We start from the raw sequence: 16,098 nt of genomic DNA on the forward strand, positions 1-16,098 counted from the left end.
ATGCAGCAATACACGTGTTTGGCCGAATATTCATTGTCGGTGGGCGCTCTTTACCGTAACATGAGGACACTCAGTGTCACAGAGAGTAATGAGTATAAGATCTGCTGTTGCTGATTAAATTTTAAAAACCTTGGCGATGTCTCTGCATTATATATGTATCCAATATGGCATTGTTATTGTATTGTTTTCCACAGGTCTGCCTTTTTAAGGTGACATTTAGTCGTATTGGGCTCTCACGTGGCTCACAAGTATCTCACCCATTTGGATGCCTTGCAGTCCAATTGACATGCATGTGGCCCTGTATCAATTGACTGCTGGCCGTGGGGATTGTTGGACCATACTTTGCTACATGTCTAAGTGCGGTTTTGCTGGAGGGGGCCCATCATCGGTTCAGATATCGCTCGCCACTGACGCAGATTCCTCCAGTCTAAATAAAGATTCTGATTATGAAATTATAATCTAACTCGGGTCGCCAGGTTCACAGCGCAGTTGTGCTAACCACTGCATCCAATGCTCCACCCGCCCCTGCAAATGAACACACGTCTCGCTCTGTAAATCGAACCTGGGAGAGAGACCTCTTAAGACACATTATTCCTTTCATGCCACAGACCTAGATGTAAGCATTGATTTGAATATATGTCAGCAGCTCGATAACCGGCGGACGCGTGATATCATTTAGCCAAGGCTGAGTGTCTGCCTAATGCGACTGCACGCCACCACGCAGACCCTAGGGGGCATTGTGACCTCGCAACTCCACGAACTCGGAACCTTGTTGGTTTGTGCACCGCTCAGTGTCGGATTAGTTATAATCCTAGTAGCAAAAGTAGTTACATATGTTATGGGGCCCGCACTTTCAAGGGCCCCGCGCTAAATGCTTTCAAGCTATCAATTCCGGTTCGGTGATTCTGCACTTGCTCTATTACTATAGTACTACACTGCCTTCAACTTTTATGAACGACTGGGTGTTTAAGGTTAGGGATTTGTTGTATTATCTAGCTGTACAACAAATGGAAAAAAAACAATTACTTTACTATGCAAGTTAAACATTTGTGTTTTAATGTATTTGTGTTTTTTTTTATTTAGGGCCTCTTTATAACATATGCTACAGGCCCCGCACTAGCTTAATCCGGCACCGCTACCAAGGCAGTTACAGGTATCACCTTTACACCAATGGAACCTCATTTGCCAGTAAAAAAATATGATAATTGGGTTTTTTTACCCTTCTATCTGCCAACAAAAAAGGTGTCAGTTTTGTTGCCAGATAGAAGGGTAAAACAAACCAATTATTAGGTATCACCTTACTAGAGTCATCCCTCGTTGTTCGGGCAGGGGCAGCAACCTGCGGCTCAGGAACCACATGCGGCTCTTTCATGAATGCCGCTTCGTGACGTCATCTATGAAGGACCACCGATCTCGTATTCACGTGCATTGCGGGCAATTGCAATTGCCCGATGATGCTGGATGTAATTACCAGCGAAACGCCGTACTACTCAAACACATTCCTGCGGAGGGAGCTGGTAGGAACGTTGGGTTGCTCGATCAATGGCCAGGGTCAACGGCGGCGTGGTGTATTCCGCAAATATGGCCGACTGTGAGGGCTAAACGTTGAGTTTTATAAGGGAACCACGGGGTGACCAGCCCCTCCCCACCCAGTCCCACCCCTCCCCCCACCCAGCCCCACCCTCCCCACCCAGCCCCTCCCCACCCTCCCCTCCCCACCCTCCCCTCCCCACCCAGCCCCTCCCCACCCTCCCCACCCTCCCCTTTCCACCCAGCCCCACCCCTCCAATTTTTGGATGCACGACGGACAGACGGACGGACACAATAATCCCCTGTGGGCTGGTGTAACCAGGAGGTTCCTACCAGTAAAATTGTAAATGTTGTGGATTCACTCTTCAACACACCGGTGGGCTAAAGTAAACAAGTAGGCTATTGTGTACTGACGTGACCTTTCAAATTCACCAAATTAAAAAAAATGACATGGCAAAGTACTTACACATAGCAACATCACACCTCACTGGCAGACTATGTTTGTCTGTCTGTCAAAAATACGGTGTTCCGTGTTCGTGATAGCCCTGTGCGATACGAATGGCACGTATACCAAATGTAGTAAAATGTAATTAAACTACGTGTGCAAAATGCTAACCTTGATTTTAAAAAACCTCTGTTTTCACAAGAAATCCGAATAAATGCAAAAGTGCAGGCCAAATGGCCCCTGCATTTAGTGCTGGCTCAGTCGTTCGCCAGTGTTTGTCGTTCCAAGTATTCTGTCGTTCCGAGAAGACCTGCGGATAAGGGTATTGCTGGGACTTTCCGCAGCGAATTGTTTTGGAAACATAAAGTCAAATAAATCGTATCTTGAGCAATAGATAGGGACAAGTAAAACAGATGAGTGCAAGACTTAAAACATGCGTAACGGTGAATAAAAATGAAAAATAATTCATATATATCTTTGTCAATCGACTCCACAACCTTCCGTCATGGGGTTGTTTGATAATATAGCACAACTGTGATCAGTGCGGGTTGGTAAAAATTCCCAGCTGGTGGTGATATCGCAACCGGTCCTGAGCACCACCCCCTTCACGAACCTGCAATAACCAACGAGATGAAGTATGGATTTTAAAAACTCCATGACTGAAACACCTTTGTGGGCCCTCATACAACAGTGGATTGATAGAGTACTGTTATTAAGTTTCTTTTTCAGTAACACATGCATGCTTGCAATATGAAAAGTATTAAAACGTCCCAGTTTAAATATTCCTGTATGTACGTATAATAGTAACCTAAAATATTGACCCGGGCAACCTCAACAAGACTTTTGCGTAGGGCACTTCCTGGAATGTTTGCTCAGCTAAGTTCTGGTAATTATTGTTGGAGGGCCTACGTCAAATTCACTCGGAATGCGCCCAATCTCATCAGACACTGGAAGCTGAGCAGGGTTGAGTCTGTATTGACAAAGGGCTGTACCTGTTCACAACAAACAAAAAAAGTCATGCACAGGATACTTACAATCTGCACAGATGCCATAAATAGACTCAAGCAATGCATGCTGTCCCAGCAGGATAAATTCACACGGTGTGCCTTTCTAAGGCTTGTATTCATCAACTCCACTGGAATGTGTCTATATCGTATGGATGTGTATAGCCATACCGTATGTGCCCCAGTAAAGACCGAAATCAGCACCCTGCCCCCATTGGGACCACATGTGACCAAAGTGAAAGTGCATGGAGGCACGAGTGGAGGCAACCAACATCTAAATCACGCGTCCATTCCTTCCAGTCGACGTCATACCGGAATCGTAGGCACGCCGTGCAGGCCATGCGGTCTTAAGTCCATCATGTACAATATGTATATATTTAGGCTGGGTCGAACACAATGGGAGGCTTTTAGTTCATTCAGACGGGTTGCTATTTCTGGCTAAATCCTAACGTGGGCAGCCAGACTCACCTTTAAGATGTTATTTCCACATTGGCATGCACGCTGGCCAAAGAATGCAGCATGTTTTTTAACCAAATCTTTAGCTCGCAATAAAATGGTTCAGCACTAATGGCAGTGTTTATAAAGGCAAATAAAATTGCATAATGCTTTAGTTGCCCAATGAATTGTTATTATTATTATACATTCAATTAAAACGCATGAATATCCAGACAATAATTCCACCATTTCAAAACATTTCGGGTTTGGGATGATAACCAGCGTACAACGCGGAACTCGTGCACATCATTTCACTGGGGTCTCTTAACATTCACTCGACTCGAACAGTTGCCCTGCGTGGGACGTTCACCTTCAACGTGAATTGACGGTGTAAAATAATTTTGAACTCTCCTTTTCTGGCTGCGAATTAAGGACCCTCGTGCGGATTATGGGGTTGCGAGGTGAAGTGGGCAGCGGGGATATCTGATGGGATGGATGGAGTTTAAGCCGTGGACCTGCCACTGGGCAGAAAATTAACAGGGGGGGGGGGTTACTTTGGCAAATTGACCATGCGGCGGCAGTGGACATATTGTGGACTAAGCACTTCGTGATAAGGGCCTTGACAATATATATTGTGGACACTGCAGCATAAGAAGTTTGACCAGATTGATAGAACACTTGGCATACAGCGCAATGCAACGTCATGTCAGGAGGATATTCCTATCACAAGGGTGCTAACATTAAACGTTGGGGCAGCCCAATTACCGTAATCGATTACACAACCATCAGAAACGGCTAACAAATCAGCAAACAATGCCCCTGTAATTTGGTGCGACTTGGCCACAGCATGAACGGTCCGAGTGTAAACCGGCATAATCAGCAGTAAGTTGCCCTTTCATTATTGCCACTCTCCTACCAATTACCATCCGCTCGTACAGCGCGTGCAGCATGAGCAGTGAGGACAATGGGTTGTAATGATTGACAGAGTCCGGGTCTCTGTGTGGTTTGAGCATGGGTGGAAGAAACACGATTTTTCCAGCGGCAGGCATTGGGTTTTTTTCTTTAATACAATTAAACCCGATTTCGGGGAATTAACACCTTGTTTAATTAATACGAAACTCTGATCCAAGGCTTAGGCTGCTTCCTCGTCGGTGCTGCTATCGTACTCGGGGGGGCCGTCGGGCACGGGGTAGTCGTAGAATGCGGCGGGCAGGCTGGTCTTGATGAACACGAGCTTCTCCTCCACAATCGTGGGCGCCAGTGAGTTCCTTAGCTTGGAATGGACGAAGCCCATCGTTGAGAAGTTGGCGAACTGCGGTTCTGCAATTAGAACCAATTAAACCGGATTTCTCCCAATTTCAGACGATCGGGTTTAATATAAAAAAGACAATTAAACTCCACTGTAAAAAACCCGACTGTGCCACCCTTGGGTTTGAGTAGTGCTATCGCTTTGGCCCAACTCTCTGATGTAGTGGACTGCACAATGTGCTGCTGCACTTGCGCACTCGTGGCAAAACGGCCCGGCGGCAAGCAGCGCCGCGTCACTCCAGTCGGAACTTCTATCGCACCGTACGTAACCGACCGTGCTAATCGGAGGTGCGGACATATATGCGTCAACAAATGTGCCACAGCACTGCACAGAGACCGAAACAAATGACGCGTTAAACAAACAACAAGCGGTTTTGAAGAACAGGAATTAAAGGTTGTATTCTTCAGTTGTCAGAACTTGAAGAAAAGTTTACGCAAAGCAGATGCTGTGATTTGGGGTAATGGTCAATACCATCATCTCGCTTCTGATGTGTTAAAAATTTTAAGGCTGCAATGCAGCTAGTTTGATAATTAGTATCTAAACAGTTTAAGATCAATTTTGATTTAAAGCTTTCGTGACTGCAGGGATTCATATTCTTGGTTCTTTCGGTAAAGTCACGTAGAAGGGAAATAATATTATATAAATATAAAACAATACAAATTCTCACGTTTCGACTGCAACACAAGCAATTATCATCAGGTGTGAAATCCAATTGTTTTATATTTATATTATTTTATTTCCCTTCTACGTAACTTTACCGAAAAAAACTAAAATAGTTTAAGATAAATTAACTTTAGGATTTATTTTTTGTCAGATGATTTTACTTAAAAAATGTGATTCTTGGACGCTGTGAAAATGTGGAATGAAAATCTAATCCATCTAAACATTAACGTTCGGAAAGGTAATCAAATGTTTGAATCGGCATTGGAACTTAACCAAGAGCTGACCAATGGCAAAACTGCATAACCGTCAGTAACTATCCAGTTTAATGAGGGAATATTCATGGACGGATCAATGATTCAAAAGCTCGTGACACTTAAAAGTTCATTAAAAAGCAAGACAACCAATGATTTCCTAATTTACAATGGCTTTACATGACCCTGTTAGCCACGACTGCATGTCCATCACTTTGTTAAAGCAATGGATCAAATAGTTATCCTGAATTTCTAGATTTCAACAAATCGTCAGGAGGGGGGGGGGTGAATCGCATCACTGCGAATGCTTCGATACAGGTGGGCAATAAAAGTTAACAGACAAATGATGGCCGATGCATGTCCCAATGATTGATGTTCTCAATAGTCATGTGAATGCGGTACTGATAGTGCAACAGTGCAGTTGTAACGTCACAGGAGACAACAAATGAAAAATGAATGTTTATTACGTATCTGAATATTTTTGATTTGGCCATTTGAGTTCGTTTCTACGAGGCGTTTAAGCTTTCTATGGTCGATAGCCGAGTTTCTCAAACTCCAGTCCTCGCGGGCCCAACACGATGCAGCCTTCCCAACTCCTGATCTTCTCCATCATCATCACCATCATCATCCATAATCAATTCACTGCTGGATAAAGGCCTCACCCAGGCAATTGCTGTGACAAAGACAAGATCCCCCATATAGCCAAAACCTATTTTAGAGACAAGTGCTGTTCGTGACCACCTATGAAGGCCGGCACAGCACACGGGGGGGTGGCCAGCACAACGCCCGGCCACCTTTGTCTCCCTAGTGGTGATCTTTACACGCCACAGCAGATAATTTGAGGCCGAGTCGACTTAGACGAGGGCCAGGACCGGTTCAGATAATCGTGGCTGGTGTTGGTGGCCGTGAGCGGGAATCGAACTCGGGTCGCCGGGTTCGTAGTTGGCACGCTCCGCTACCACTCCCACTCCCCACAGCTAAACATGAAATGTGAAACTGTTGTACCACATCTAGCACGAGCTGATTACATCGCTCCATCTCTGGTACACTCCTCGTCGGTTGCAACTCCGTTATTGTTAGTGAATTGTGCATGGTGGGCAAACCATATTGACTGTCAAGACAAGTGGGGGCTTGCGCAGGACACGTCGATAGTACGATGGTTGGTAGTGGAAACTAATGAGGGACCCTTATCATTAATATGCGAGTCAACGCTGCCCTGTGAGGTCTTCGAGGACAAGAGTTTGTTAAACGTCAATTAATATATAGTGCAATTTTCATCTTTCATAAAGCTATTGAAAACGCAAAACATAAGGCACTCCGTGTGGTATGGACAATTGTTCTGTAAAAAAAATATACACTGTAAAGCCAAAACTAAAACAATTGACAAAAATAAAATCCAATATTTTTTAGGTCATAATATAAACACTTTAAAATGGCAGCATTATATATAACAAAATACGCATCACCAAAAATATACAAAATACAGTTAACCATGAAAAGTGCAGCATTAGACAATAACCTTTTTAACTAAATGGGCCGTTGCGTTTTATGCAATTTACATGGACCAAAGCTTGCACATCAAGCACATAAATACAGCATATTGGACTATTAGGAATTCACATTGCCTTCATGCCGAACTTTTAATTTGCTGCTATGAAACTAAAAGATTAATTTGTTAAGATGCATTCTAATTTTAGCACTGAGAACAGACGATTGCAATGTCACCTATTATGGGTCAACGAATGAATGCACAGGCATTCCAAAGGCGAAAGTCAATTTAGTGTGAAGACCATCCTGTATTGAAAAAGAGCTGCCAAATATATTAACTGTTCAAGGTGCAATATGAAACCAAATGTTCATTCATTCAATGGGAAAAATTCAGGTGCACTGTTTTAATCTAAAAAAATATACTCTACTGAGTGACAGCAGGAATATTGCTTGGGTATTTTACCAGGTAAGCCTTTTTGCACTCTAGTTGCATGTTCATAAAAGCCCCTTTAAATACCTCGACATGACAATTTATACGGACTCGCGCTATAAAATTTGTCATGAAAAAGTTGACGTCCTACTGTGGCCGATCTCAAACAAGCCGAGCCTTACAGAAACAAGCGCCCACGTTTATCTTTGGCCAATTTCTCCAAAATGCTCTCAAACGAGCATTGCGTTGGTACTAATCTCCATTGTCCATCCTGAGCCGGTGGATACAATTCCACAATCACATCCAAAAGTGGCCATACTTTTACAGAACCTGGAGGGATGATGAGCCAAGCGGATTTCTGCCCACAACTTTAAACGATGAATTTGTATTGTGCTTCCCGAATTACTGGAAGTGCCCCCCACGGACACGCTTTATCCAACCTGGAGTGCAATAGTTGGACCACGGGACACCATCCAGACGACTCTGGCTGATGGCAGCCAACCGCGCTTACTGCACAACTCTGCGGGGGCCCAGTCGATGGCTCAGGAGCACAGTGGTCAAATTACGGATTCCTTTGAATAGTTCACGTTTGCTTGTCGCAGAAGGGCTTCAAGTGGGGAGGCCCGTAAATTGTAGAGGGCACAGACGACGTACAACAACGAGTCTGGTCGTGGTCAGGAAGCGCAGCGGTGGTGGCGGTGGTGGCGGTGGCAGTGGCAGCAGCGCGCGGGCTTCACACATCAGTGGAGTAGGCCGTGGGGCTGGTGGCTTCCTCGCTCTTCTTACGCACCGTGCGGCGGAACGGCTGCTTCCTCAGGTCTGCCGGGAAGTGACAGTCGAAAGCACGAGTGTCAACAACGCAAGTCGAATCGACAGCTGGGGAGAAACGAGGCTCATTGGTGTGGGAGGCGGGTGCCAAGTCTTCCCCATACGATCACTCGCTCACACACACACGGGAGGAACTCCATGCTGGTGCCAGGATACTAAACAAACTGTAGCATTAACTTAATAGATTTCTTTAGCCTCATGACATGGATTCCTTTGTCAATTGGAGAAACGATTACATACCAATTTTCCGAGAGAAAATCCAAATAGGCATTACATAAGCTAAGATTTATACATTTTTCACTCGTGATTTGTTAATTTCCTAAAGGCGCACGTGCGGCTTGCATTTGAATGGCTTCACCCTGCTGCATACTCAAACGTGTGGAATGTATAATAAGCAGCAATCAATGCCACAGTTTAACACGTAGGCTTTCGCGACCAATATTATTCATAATAAAGGTTTGTGGGGTTAGATCGCGTAAGTATAAATATTCTGGCAAATCGCCCGATGATGCTGGATGTAATTACCAGCGAAACGTCGTACTACTCAAATTGTAAATGTTGTGGATTTACTCTCCAACACACCGGTGGGCTCAAGGAGTAACTAATTGGAGCGTTGTTTACGTGACAAACCTTACTGGCTGTTTCGGGTGGTGTAGGGCTACGACACATTTATACTTACGCGATCTAACCCAAAAAAAACCTTGATTATGAAGCAATGCCACAGTTTCCAATATATTTTAATGAAAAAAGTTTTCATGACACCGGAACGAAATTCTCGTGAACACACACACACTTTTTTTTTTTACACACACGTATATTAGCAAGAGTGGTAAGCACAGGCAAGGGGGTTAAAGGCTCACGGGTGTTATGCATAATACATATGAACAGTAAAGAATGAGTGAAAACATGTGAATGAATGAGAGGCAAGGCATCAACAGCTGCAAGCAAAGCTGTGGACAAGTTGCAAGCCTGAAGCATGAATACGATACATTGCTTAAATGTACAACAGGAGGCCGTTATTTGTTAAATGTAACGATCAAATGCTAAGTAATACGTACAACTAATGACAAAATACTCCATCCCAATACAAGCCCACGGCGTAGGAGCCGCAACGGGCAACCACTGAAACCTGCTTGACAATTCACAGCTCGGTTCTTATTTGAGCATCCTCTTCCTGGATGACACCAAGCAAAGCAAAGCTTATTGAACTCAAAATACTACGTGGTTCTCATCTACTTAAAAACAAACTTTAGCCAATACTATAGTATACTCCACCTTCCCCGCTAACACTTCAGCCATTACTGCGTCGAACACTACTGCTTCTACTCTTTTGAGTTTGGTCAAGTTATTTTATACTCTTTTTAGGTGCTTGTGCAGTCGGGTTGTTGGATGGCACAGGGATGCAAGTCATTACGTGCATTAGGCACCCACTTAAATGGGCAATTCCGTGCCTGTGGGAGGCAATACAGCAAATCGGTGTCGAAGATTTTATACGTGCGGTGTCCGAGTTGGTGCAGTGTTCTTCAACTTTAGCGCGTAAACTTTCGGAGACCACCCAAAACTATTTACACCTACATTAAAAAATTAAAAAAAGTTTAACTGGACAACCATCCCGAGCAGGAACCTCATGAAAAACGCAGTTTTGAAACTCAGGATCTCTTCTGGGTAACGATTTAAATTCGCATTACCATTGGTGCAACTACCTACTGCCAATGCTCTTCTTGCTGTGTGTTTATGGTGCTCTTTGGCTGTATTATGCCAATTGCCAAAGAGCTGAATGTTTGTTATTTCTTTCCCACCGTCCATCACGTTTTTTCAGCGACAGATGCCAGCTCAGGATGCCCAGCGGAGCAGGCAAAGTGCCGCGTCGGGGATTTTCACCGGTAAACAAGTGTTGCGCCATTCCTGTAAGTTGGAGTTCATAAAAATCCCACGGGGGTCTTTTTCATCGTCCAGAGCACCCCGCGTGCAACTAAACATGCAGATCTGGGTTTTCACTGGCACAGAGGCGGCTTCTTTTTTTTATATAATTCATGACCCCAGTGAACACATGGTGTGCGCACCAGAGATTCTGGGGAGATGTGTCAATACGATTCTGATTTGGTCACATGGTCGTCCAACACGGCCACCTCTTCCAGTAAGAGATGTTGCTGCTTTGGGGGTACCAGAGAGGAACACTGTATTCTAAAAACGTAATGCTAGCCCAAATAAACCCTGACCAATGTGGGCACCAACACCACCATACATTTAAAGGGGGTCACAACCGCTCATGCAATATAAACTTGGACTTCCTTTTTCCAAAAGGGTGTGTGGGGGGCATTGAATCCACCCCATTATCGTCGTCGGCAACACGACTCGTACTATGTTTCTCATCATAATCAGCCATGGTCAATCCACAGCTGGATGAAGGCGCTATCTCACACCGTCCTGCGGTGTAACAATCCACCTAGTACACTGCATACTTCCAGATTTCATCGCGCCTTCTCCGTAGCGGACGTACTCTCAGGCACGTTTGCATATTGTACTATTGTCATGATTTAATCGCGATACAGACAGTAAGGACTCCATTTCCTATCGTCACTGCCGATGTATTTTTCTTTCCGATCATTAATATGACTATCACTAACACAATTACATTACAGCATATGAGCCTAGTACACAGTAGCCCAATTAGCCTGTAGTTTTACAATCACAATACTGTTATTTGTATGTCAGAACCCCATTAGCTTATATTTTATCTACATTCCCACTCCGTCAGTGGCAGGCGAGCCACGTGTCGTGTGCCTGTCTCGGTCACACCCAGTTCCCCAAAAAACCACCCACCCCATGTGTCATGAGCACCACAGCAGTTACTTCCCATCATTTACAAATGTATCCCTTCACTGACATTACATTTTTTTCCCCTTCTCCACAGCAGCAACGTCTGACGAGTCGAGTTTTCAAGCCAAGAACGCAACCGACGAAGCGCTCCTTAAAATAGCGAAGTGCGTCTCTCCCACAGTCGTGGACAAGGAACACAGTCTCGCTCTGAGCAGCTGTGACCATGACAGAATTTCGGCACGTGCTTGCACAAATTGTTTTGCGGTTGTTGCGTGTGTTTTTTAAGCTTTCTAAAGATTCGCTTTTTTAACATTTGTTCAGGCGCGAGCTCCAATTGTTCCCCTGTCCTCAAATGAATATGGCAGAGTATGGTGTTGCACTCGGTAGCATGACGGCAAGAGAGGCGTTGCAAACCAGCGCCGCCTTCGTATCAGACAGCCTGGACAATTAACAAACATTTTCGCTACAGTTATTGAAGCAAATAAAATGCCCTGCATTCTACGCCCCCAGAAATGTTGTTTATGAATTTATTTCCACTCAATTAAATATTTTTCACGCAAGTTTAATGTGATTAAATTAAAAAAGTTTAGTTGTTTATTTTTAGTGTCTTATTGTAAACTAAAGGATACTCCAAAGGCAGTGGTTGCCTGCAAGTAATTACGCAACAAGCAAGGCGATGAGAACTGGGACTTTAAAAAGCATCGTGAGACGTACAAAATCAGCTTCAAGTACAGTTTAACATTATCACAAATAATAGTTTAAGGACCTTTGCAATCCACTGCTGGCTTAACGTCGACGGTTCAAATGTCGCATCAGTCATGGGGGTTTGTTTGACCGTACTTCACCACGCTGGTCAGTGTGGATTGGTCAAGGAGGAACAGACCCAGGACCGGTTTAGATATCACTCGGCCGTGGACGATTCTCTACGGCAGGGATTGACATCCAGTTTCACCCACACAGAGTGCTAATCACTGTTTACAAATAAACACGCATTCTTACAAAATTGAAACGGTGAAAGGCAAGATAACAACCAAATCAACTGGCCAACATCACCTCACTCTGCTTAATATACATAATGCGGCATTCACAGTATTGTAGACCTCTTAGCTTATGTAACAAATGCTTTAACGCTTCTTTTGAAGGTTAATCCAAATGAATATGACGCTATGTATTTTGGTAATTGTACATCATTTACTTTCAAGGAATCAAAGGATGATGTAGCCTTGTTGATGCTGATCTGTGCCGTTAAGTTGCATGCAGTTGTATGCAAGCCACACTGAAGGCTGAAAGCAATAAGTGCCACTCTTTGGTTAGAATGATGGTTTTTCGGTTAAAGTCGCACGCACAGCAAGCGGACTGATATACAGGAATCAGGAATATGATTGCATTTGTCGAAATAAGAAACCAAAAAGAAAGTAGTCTTGTGCAAAAGTTGCTTGACCTGCAGGACATTACCATACACCAGAGAACGAACCTGACTGCCATGGACAGTTCATTGACGGTTATTTTAACACTGCTTAAACATTGTAAGGGTTACTCTCTGACAAATACTGCTCCGTACGTCAGCTGATGAGCCCTCAAACGAAAAGCTTCAGTCGATGATCTGCGTGGTCAAGCTACGCCCTCCCGAGTCGGGGAGCATACACATGGCCGTTAACGTCGACGGATCAAGTTGAATAATTATCGAACGACTGGCCGACTTGTTTAAACGACCAACTCATCAACTCCTGATTCCGAGTCAACACTCATCGCGTTCCGCGGCAGCAAAAAAAAAAACACGCGGCATGCAAAGCATCGGCGTCGCATCGCGCGCGTGGAAGCTGCAGACGCATTTCAGGCGCGCGAGGGCGGAGGACTCGCCCCGAGGACACCGCCCGGGGGAAAAGCGCTTGCTCGGCTGTCCGCTCGCTCCCTCGCACGCTCACCACCCCCGCCCACCACAACCCCCCCCCACCAAGGACCCACCACCCCATGACTGCCGCCGCAGCGGTGGAGGGGTAAGATGGCCGAGACGGGTGCAAGCGCGTGGGGTGGTGGTGGTGGTGGGCGGGTGGGCGAGAGGGGAAGCGCAGCGTTGCGCTCTTCCCCACGGCACCGTTCTCAGGGGGGGGTGCTCCGCTACGCTGCCCTGTCCTCGGCCGCTCCTCTTACCCTTGAAACCCCGTTTGCTTTGAAGGCAATTTTTTTCAAGTCTAGCGGGTAAGAAGAGAGGAAGAGGGGGAAAGGTAAATTAAATTAAGTCACATTAACAGTTTTGTAAAGTGTTGCCCTGCAAATTATATCCAGTACCTCTTGCTGTTGTGTCAAATTAGTTTTTGCTATCCGTTTCCAAGAACCAAGGCAGGGTTGCTAGGAATCGTAATTTATTCGCTCTTTGCGTGTAAGAAATTCTGTAATATTAAAATATTTTAATATCTCATATATATATAGTTTAAATATCCTCCAGCAGAGGGAAAGTGTCTGACCCGGTGTATCGATAAGGCCAAACACATAGGATCGATATGAATACGAGGTTCTTTCATCCTAAATGCGAGGTTAATTAAGGAGACTGGGTCTTCTTCGCTGGAACTCTTTTAGGCTACGGTTCAAGCAGTATGATGAGTTGAAGGAAAAACCATCACCGGTAGAGGCAGGCAAACAGCGGTCAGCTGTGAAGTTAGTGTGACAACATGGGATGGGAATGAGTTATCAGTGATAATGGAACAATAAACAACCAAATGAGAAGACAATGAACATGAATCATCATTTCAATTGGAGGTACCAAACAAGGGAGCAAAATGTGACAATTAAAAACGACATGCAATTGTATTCCAAGCAAATGTTTTTCACCCCAGATGTACACTTACATCAGCTTGTGTAGAGAATAAGCATTTGTGTGTTGAGGTTGTGACAATGTCAATCGTTAATGCGGCATCGATTCACGTCCGTATAAATGATGTTGTTCGTTTTCTTGCATGTGGTATGTTAATGAGTTCACGTGACCCCTGTATTCACTTGAGGTCGCTAATTTCATTACAATGTAAGACAAACCAGATCAGGTCGCAACCCTGAAAACCAACCTTTAATTGAATTAGAAGGGGATTGAATTTTTCCATCCCTAATTAACATCGTCACACATAACATGTGTGCATTGATGTCTAAAAACATAATTATATGCATTATGTATGTTCTTGAGCAGCATAAGCCTCAAACCACTCTAGTATTATTGTTGTTGTATCTTCACTACTTTAACAGGGGGCTCACACGTACACAAGTCAAGACTATTACAAGGTGGAAAAACGTAACTAAATTATTTTTATTTTACCAGGTAAGGCCCAGAGCTATTTTATCATAAGCGACCTGGCCACAAATGATAGCTCAACGAAGTGGCTTATCATGTGGAAATGTATAGCAGCCAAACACTCTGAATGCGCGTTTCTAAATGAGGAGGGAAAAACCAGAGGACCCGGAGAAAAATTCACGTGACCATGAAGAGAACATGCAAACTCCATACATACAGGCAGTCAGGGTCGGGGATCGAACCCACGACCTCCACGGAAAAGGAAGAAGCAGAGGACCTGGTCAGGAAAGTGGTGATAGGGAAGTAGAAGAATCAGAAGAAGAAGCGAGCTGCGCCGGAAGGGGTTTTTGAGAACGCTTCGCCCCAACATCAGGCCCCGCGCGCACGGACAGGAGCCAGGCAGCCGTGGAGCGGAACCACGCCAGCTGCGCGCAAGAGGGACAGGAGAATCGTTCAGCATCAACACAAGAGAGGGGACAGCATCAAAGACACGGCCAAACAAACGTGCGGGGGGGGAGGGGCGTTTGTGAATTTACCCACGCCCATTCGGAGGCACGGATTTCTAAAAACCCACATTGGTCAGTAATGCTGCAGGAAATTAATATATGTATAAATATATTACGATAGATCAATACATTCAGAGGGAGCTCCCCAGGGCAGCTGGGGACGCACTCAATGCAATGTGGTCATAATGGTCAATGCCTTCGATTCCCCCTCACCTCACTATCACTTCCTTATTGCTGCCAGATCCGCTAGCTATTGCACGGTCAACACGTGACCTCCAAAGTCGGTCCCTAATCTACCGCTCAGAGTTGTAAGTTTACAATGAGGACGTCGATATTGAGGCTCCCTCCCACACTTCGCTTCCTATATGAGATGGTGCCTGCATCGCAGATGACTAGATGATGTGAATATTAAGCGACCTTGGTGCTCCCGTTGCCGTTGTTATAGAACTACTGCTGGCTGCTTGGATGGTCCATGTAGTTGATTCAGGCTGATGATCTTGAGCAGCACTTTACAAATAATTATGACAATGATAATGCTATTCATTGCTTGATGATGAGTTATATCAGTCTGATGTTATTAAGTCTGACAAGGTGTACATGTGCCCATGCTATGGTCGATATGCCCCCTGCGGAAAACCTTTTTAAACACTCTTGACATTCTAAGCGTTACAACAGAGATGACAATCAAGGAATCATGGGAAGGATGAAACAAGACCAAGAATTGGAAGGAAAGAGGAGGAGGATGGAAGGCTTTTAATATATAAAGGTCTCCTCATGCCGTATAGCGTGGTGAAAGAGATGCCTTGACCATATTTCACCATGCTGGGCAGTGTGGTGGTGGGGAGCAGGACCGGTTCAGATATCAATCGTGGCCTGGAACCCAAATGAGGTCGCTGGGTTCGGAGCAATAACCCACTTTAACATGGAAATTTGCATTTCGATTACATCGCTGGTGTTTTCGATGACTTCAGCATGAGGAAACCCCACTTTAACTTGAGCCATTGTTCACACAAGCACGGGTGCATCCTATTGCATACTGTGTCTGTCACCGAACAGGGCCTTAACAAAGAGAGCAGTTCATGCTCGGGGTTGCCATCAATGAATTTGCA

At 44.9% G+C, this 16,098-nt stretch overlaps 1 protein-coding gene across 2 annotated transcripts in view; it reads right to left on the reverse strand.

Annotated features, from left to right (window-relative positions):
* Positions 1 to 6,083: 6,083 nt before the first annotated feature.
* LOC144729090 (formin-like protein 3) overlaps positions 6,084 to 16,098 on the reverse strand; it is a 60,336-nt gene continuing 50,321 nt past the window's right edge. Inside the window, exons 27-28 of one of the 2 annotated variants that reach the window (XM_078608982.1) lie at positions 13,355 to 13,395; positions 8,274 to 8,374 (exon numbers count right to left, since the gene is read on the reverse strand). In XM_078608982.1, the coding sequence (XP_078465108.1) occupies positions 8,369 to 8,374; positions 13,355 to 13,395 (47 nt within the window). In that variant the 3' untranslated portion in view covers positions 8,274 to 8,368. Of the gene's footprint in view, positions 8,375 to 13,354; positions 13,396 to 16,098 lie in introns of both variants that reach the window. The other variant, XM_078608981.1, reaches the window with a different exon arrangement.

The sequence above is a fragment of the Lampetra planeri genome, chromosome 31 (assembly GCF_965212315.1).
Source record: "Lampetra planeri chromosome 31, kcLamPlan1.2.h2, whole genome shotgun sequence".
Taxonomy (NCBI): domain Eukaryota; kingdom Metazoa; phylum Chordata; class Hyperoartia; order Petromyzontiformes; family Petromyzontidae; genus Lampetra; species Lampetra planeri.